Source organism: Rhagoletis zephyria, unplaced genomic scaffold (assembly GCF_001687245.7).
Source record: "Rhagoletis zephyria isolate East Lansing unplaced genomic scaffold, Rhagoletis_zephyria_1.1 Rzeph_scaffold_24044, whole genome shotgun sequence".
Classification (NCBI taxonomy): domain Eukaryota; kingdom Metazoa; phylum Arthropoda; class Insecta; order Diptera; family Tephritidae; genus Rhagoletis; species Rhagoletis zephyria.
Genome location: NW_016181102.1, coordinates 1 through 6431, shown reverse-complemented (window position 1 = coordinate 6431; position 6431 = coordinate 1). Strand labels below are relative to the sequence as shown.

At 39.9% G+C, this 6431-nt stretch overlaps 1 protein-coding gene across 1 annotated transcript; it reads left to right on the top strand.

Annotated features, from left to right (window-relative positions):
• Window positions 1–41: 41 nt before the first annotated feature.
• Window positions 42–6428, top strand: LOC108381844 (alanine/arginine aminopeptidase-like; the record flags this gene model as incomplete). Its single annotated transcript, XM_017638241.1, has 4 exons — window positions 42–1026; window positions 1259–1739; window positions 1809–1962; window positions 6417–6428. Coding segments are annotated over exons 1-4 (703 nt in total), but the record flags the coding sequence as incomplete, so codon positions are not given.
• Between the last annotated feature and the right edge of the window lie 3 nt (window positions 6429–6431).

The following is a 6431-nucleotide window of genomic DNA, read 5'->3' as shown; positions in this document are numbered from 1 at the left end:
CTTTGACGACTGTCTAAATTGATAGCAAATTATAAACGTTTAGCTTTGCCACTGCACAAATGCGACGATCTGAGTCGAAGTTTGGTACTCAGATATAAAGTTTGTCTAAACTACACACGTTCCGTCTATAACTGTGTTAGTTGATCTGGTTTCTCGCTTTCGCTTTCAGAGAAAGTTATGTATCCTGGCAATTTCTTTATGCTGGCAAAGTTATCTAACGTGGAAGCTAAATTTGCTGATCCAGGATGTAGTTTAGCTTTACATAAGTTAATAAAGTAATCATAACTGCACCCAATATGTTTTTTTTATACAGCATGAAGTATCCCCAAGCTTATATCACAATAAATAAGTCCAATGGAGTAGAGTCGACTTTACAAGAAGTATTTTGCGACTCCATTTTTTACCGTGGCACGCAAAGAAGACAAAAAAAATCTTTCCGAATTGATCTTTTCATTCTTGACTAATGTTACGCCTGCGTCTTGAGGTCTTTTAAGAAGCTAGGTGGCTTTGTAAAAAAGGACCTTCTTACTATCCAAGCATTTCGATTTCTATTGGAAAAAAATATTCCGTGAGGGCCGATTAACAAGCGTTTTTATTTAGGACTTTAAAAACGCATCTGAATAGCCTTCGTTAAAGTCTCACTTTACTTATAGATTGTCGTCGTAAGGTCAACATTTTTTTAAGTAGAGAACAAATTTTTATAAAGCATAAAAACTCATTCATATGCAATTCTATCGCTCTTCGTAGAGACCTTCATTTCCATAGCCTAACACACTAATCACTTTTTGTTACTAAAACGTTTCTTCTTTCTCTCCATCGTATTTTCCATGCATACAATAGCTATGTGACAGCTACGCAATTTGAGCCGACCAGCGCCCGCCTGGCCTTTCCTTGCTACGATGAGCCATCATTTAAAGCAAACTTCACTATCAGCCTTACGCACAGCAACTATTACACAGCCATCTCGAATATGATGGTACGTCAAATTGAACCGAGCATTGACGTAAATGCTGCACTCGGTGACAAGTAAGTAGACACAATTGAGTAATACTCGTACCCATACTAGCACACACATATTGGCCAGCTGCCAAAGCCAATTAATAAACCGCAAATTTGCACGCACTCCACAACTGCTCATCCATTACGCACATATGTATGCGCATCCGTTAAGTCATTCTTCATTTTCAACACACTTACACATCAAAGTTTAACGAATATGTGTTTGTTTGTCTATGCTATTTGCAATGTACGCGCACAGTGATGCATCAATGGTGACAACCACATTCCACACCACCCCCGCCATTTCTACTTACCTGGTCGCTTTTGTGATCTCCGATTTTGTCTACATTTCGGAGGAATATCGCGGTGTCATGCAACGTATTTTCACCTCACCCCGCATCGCTGATAAGGGACGGAAAGCATTGAAGAATGCTGTGCGCACGGTGGCCATGTTTGAGGACTACTTTGGCATCGATTATCCGTTGGCGAAATTGGATCACATAGCATTGAAAAAAAATTTCGGCTCTGCAATGGAAAACTGGGGTTTAATTACCTACAAAGAGGACAATCTGGTGCAGCAGGATGGTGCGGATTTACACAAGAAACTGAAGGACATACTGACGCAAAATCATGAAATCGCTCATCAATGGTTCGGTAACTTGGTGTCACCACAGTGGTGGACATACGCTTGGTTGAATGAAGGGTTTGCCACCTATTTTAGTTATGTAATAACAGATTTGGTAGGTACTTGAACTAATTTGAATGCAATAACTGTTATAAATAATCAAATTTTCTCTATCACGGTTTAGCTTTATCCAGAATATAAAACTATGGATTTCTTTTTGACTGATATTGCTGAGCGCGCCTATAGTTACAATTATATGACTGTGCGACCTATGACTTACTATGTGGAGAAAGAGTCAGAAGTTTTATCTGTGTTCGATATTATATCCTACCAAAGAGGTGAGTTTCCATAATAAACACTTCTCTTGAAAGCTTAGGTTATTAGTTTTAGACCGAAACTATTGGCTCTGACATGACCGGATACCTAAGTCGGAATTGTCTTTCAGTAGAATGGGTCACCGCCGTCCAATTTAATGGACCTCTGATATTTTGTGGAACCCAGTTACACTTTTCTAACGGAAAAAGGCCTTAGGCACGGTGCACATTAGAGCGGTACGACACGCGATACCATAGGCGGTGTGATAGCAAACCGTGTCGCATGGCCGATGTGCAAACGATATTATGTCGCAGCAGTGTCGCCTTGGTGCAAGTGTGCACAGTTTTCATCGCCTCCTACCAATTTCGACGTTAATCATTTGTAATTTTTTGCCTCATTTTTTTAATGACTGCACATGAAATTCCGAGGAATAGTTCCAAGCCTATTAATCTCTGAGCTGGTCCTATCCAAAAGATACCAGTCACTTCATTAGGCAAGTACACATGTACTTACAGTTACTTTGACTAGATATCCAAATGAGATAAACCCTTTTCACAGATGAGGCATTACATCATCATTAATAGTTGATGGCAATGCCACACCAGCTTTTAGTTGACTTCAACTGTCTCAGTGTATATATGTAGACGTGTTGGTTGGTTTGGTCCTCTGCTTCCACACCGTGGTCGGATTGACTTTTTTTTCGAGGTTTGGGTAAATTTATAGATATTATAGGACTAGGCACCACCAATTTCAGTGAATAACAAGTCATTTACTTTGTACTCTTTCCACCGCAGCAGACATCGAACTTTTCGGTCTCTTTGAATAGGTCATCCCATCAGTAAACGTCGAGACTGTAGGCCTCTAACTGACCAAATGCATCACATTTTGTACAAATATCGGAACATTAAAAAGCTATCCCTTCAAACGAGTCTTTAGCGATATTCAACCACAATTCAGACGAGTTTTTGCATCGTTTCGTAAAAGTTAATGAAACGTGGATCCATCCTCAACTTCCAACAACACGCACACGTGGGTTCTCGTTGTCTCATTGCAAAGACTTTCTATTGAAATACCGATGTCTTATACCTAAAGCAGTAAGGCAACTGAAATTATCATGCAGATGCCAACGATGTAGACAATTTTAAAGAGCTCTCAGAGGGAGCGCATGGATCCCTCTATTGCTCTCCCTTTTAGAAAAGCTAACGGTGTACTTTCTTTCAGAAGAGACCACAGGTATCCAATTATCAGCAGGGTCCAAAAAACAAAGCGTATTACTCGGACACCATAATAAACACTTTTTTGTGGAACTCCAATCGCGCACCACAATCCAAAAGAATACAGTCGACACATTATGCTCATTTCCTCCTCATGTAACGGTATATACAGCTGGTAGCAAATCTAACAAAGGATTATTAGCTGCTCCCAACGTTGTGCACATAGAGACATGCTTCTACACCACTACACAGACCCCAGGTCTTTCTAAAAACTCTCCAATACTGTCTGAAAATTTTCTGCGCTCGCCGGATGGTTCCCTGCTGGAGTTGACAGCAAGACAGTGCAAAGTGTATCATTCATCAAGCTTATTTAGGATCTTTTGTTTATTTACCCAGACCTCCATTGGAGATTTTCCTGATCCCATTGCACAAACGTCTACCGCATAGGTTCGGGTGTGCATTTCTGTTACCGTGGATACTGTGACTGCATCGTCTCCCAATGTCTGACATGTTACAAAGGCAAACATCATCCCCCATAATCAGCAATTTTCGAGATAAAATGGAGTGTGCCCACCCTATGATTGTTTCGTCCACTTCATAAAAAAGTTCATTAAAAGTAAAGGGTGCAGCTGGTTTGAGTAAAATGAGTACGAGTCCCAATGTTCGTAGAATACAGATCTAAATTTGACATTGCTGTTGAAAATTTACTTTCTCGAAGCAGGTCGCTGTTATAATCACCAGCTATGACTATGTTTTTGATGTTAAGATCAGGGTTTTCGATGAAATCTATAAAGTGTTCATAAGAAACAAATTTGTTTCTTCTGTAAACACCGCCTATGGGAATTTGGTTGCATTATTTTGTCGAAAATATATTCAATATAACTGAAATTTCCCGATGTACACTTGACGAACGAGTTTATACTCATTGTTTTGCCACGAGGATAACTAAATTTCAGACACACACAACATCTACATCATAAGATTCAAATATATATGTAAACTCATCATTTTTGGCTGGAAAGAGAGTGTGTGTTTAGTATTAAAAAGTAAAAATAAGATGAGCGGTGATAGCAACAAAATTTCTGAAGAAATATACTTATCAAAAGCCCACTTAGTCATGTGCTATTTTCCAGTAATTTCTTTAAGTCCGCTTTATTAAGGCTCTTGACGGTAGCACCTCCAGTTATGATTCGAACAAATACCTCAATTCTCAAAGAAAAAGCAAATGTTATTCGTTTTTGCCAATTAATCTGGGTAGCAAACTGCATAATTTCCTGGTTACATTTAGTGAGACACTCGCTTAAGAGGATTCTCTCCTCTGCCTCATATCCGATTAATCATAATTCAGTTCCTCCTCTGGTTTTGTGTTGTGTTTGTGGTTAAAAATACCACCAGCAACCTCACCTATAGAATGAGGTATACCACGCACTATAACATCGGCGGCAACACTGTATTTCTCGTGCTTTTTAAGTTCCACCTGAGCCAGTCTACGTTGGGGCATAGCAGTTGAAATTGAGCACGTTCGCGCTCAACATTCTACAGTCAGACCTCAAATTCGTCCATAGGTACATTTCCGGAAACGGTGCAGCGAACGAACTAGCAAGGAGCGGTTCCGTACTGAATATGTCCTACGCATTGGACACGGGTACTTGGCTCAGGGCGATTAAGTAAAAAATTACCGAAATTTATCACTCGAAGGCCAAGCAGAGGTGGAATTGCACAGGTTCTTACAGGATTACCCAGCAGCTCTGGGTATCCTACGACCCCCTTAAAACCAAAGCTCTCTTGGAAATGAGCAAAGAAGATGCCTACAAATTTATAGCATCGTGCACAGGACGCTGGCCCATTTGGATGCATGCCGAAAGGATAAGACTGCCCTGCAATTGGTTCTGTCGCTATAACATTGACCCGACCTGGAAAGCGATAGTCGAACACTTCCTGTGCGATTGTCCAGCCCTCACAAGGATGAGGCCGAAGACAATCGGCAAACCATTCTGCAGAATATTTCAGAGTAGTACAGCTGCCTCTCTCTGTGTGTGACGTACTGAAATGCATCAGAACCGCCAAACGGCTGTAGGTTGCACAACTTGTGGAATCAAAATGGCAAACTTGCTAATTGCTTTTCACAAGAGTGACAATCCGCTTAAACCAACCAAACCAACCTACATCAATCAACAGCTACATCGCTTAACCTCAGCATTAATCGATACTCAGACTCCTTCAAGCCAGCTTTTATCAGTTCCATCACGTTCTCACTTTGGTATGCAATGTTGGTGAACAGTTGGGCAGCTGTCAATCAAAACCTTTTATCTAATGTACTTTTCGACCGCCCCTTTGTAGGCTTTTCAGCATAACGGATGTCGAACTGACTGGCCTGAAGCTTTTTGCTAGCGTATTGTCACTGTTCCTCTGTTTCGAAAAAAAAAGACTCCTACAAGGAGTGCGGCAATGCTCAAAAGCACTCAAAACTTTTACTATGCTGCTTGTCTTTCCCACTCTCTCTATATGCTCGCCTTTCCCATTCTTTACCATCACCTCATTAACACCATCTCCTCACCTCACCGATTCCTCAGTCGACATCAGTAATGCTGTCTATCAGTTTAGTCTGGTGGCTCTTCCCATCTGGCTATCCACTTCTATATCTCTACTTTTGTCAGTAATTAAGTTTTGTCATTAATTAGTAATGTCCATCAGATTTTCTAAGAGAACCAAGCCAATCTGTCATGTTGGCAATATCACTTCAGAAGTTTCTATAAGAGCTTAATTTTGATATTCGAAACAGTTTTCCTCTTTTCGGATTTCTAAAGGCCATGTACTTTTTACCTTGCGGTTTGTCTCTTCAATTTATTTCAGTTTTTTTAGTTTAGGGAGAACTAGTATTCTTATTTTATGGAGCAACCCAAATTTATACCAGTATCTTTTTTCAGTGGTACGAGGTTTTTCAGTTTGCGGCAATAATGAAAGTCAAACCGAAATTTTGTCAAATGAAGTAACTAGTTCTACTATATATTTGTGTGATAAACAACTAAGAAAAAATATCCAACTATAAAATTAATTATCTGTTTGTATGGGACAAAATATACCATTTCCATGGAATGCTCGAACTATCAAAAAAAACCAGTGGCATTTGGACACAACAGTTTTTTGTCTTTGCTCCGTAGTGTTCTTCATCGCTAAAGATTGTACTTAAACTCCTACCTTGAATATTTGCCTCCCCAGCATAAAACTATTTATATACTCACGCTTCCTTTTACCTCTTACAGCTGCCTGTGTTATTA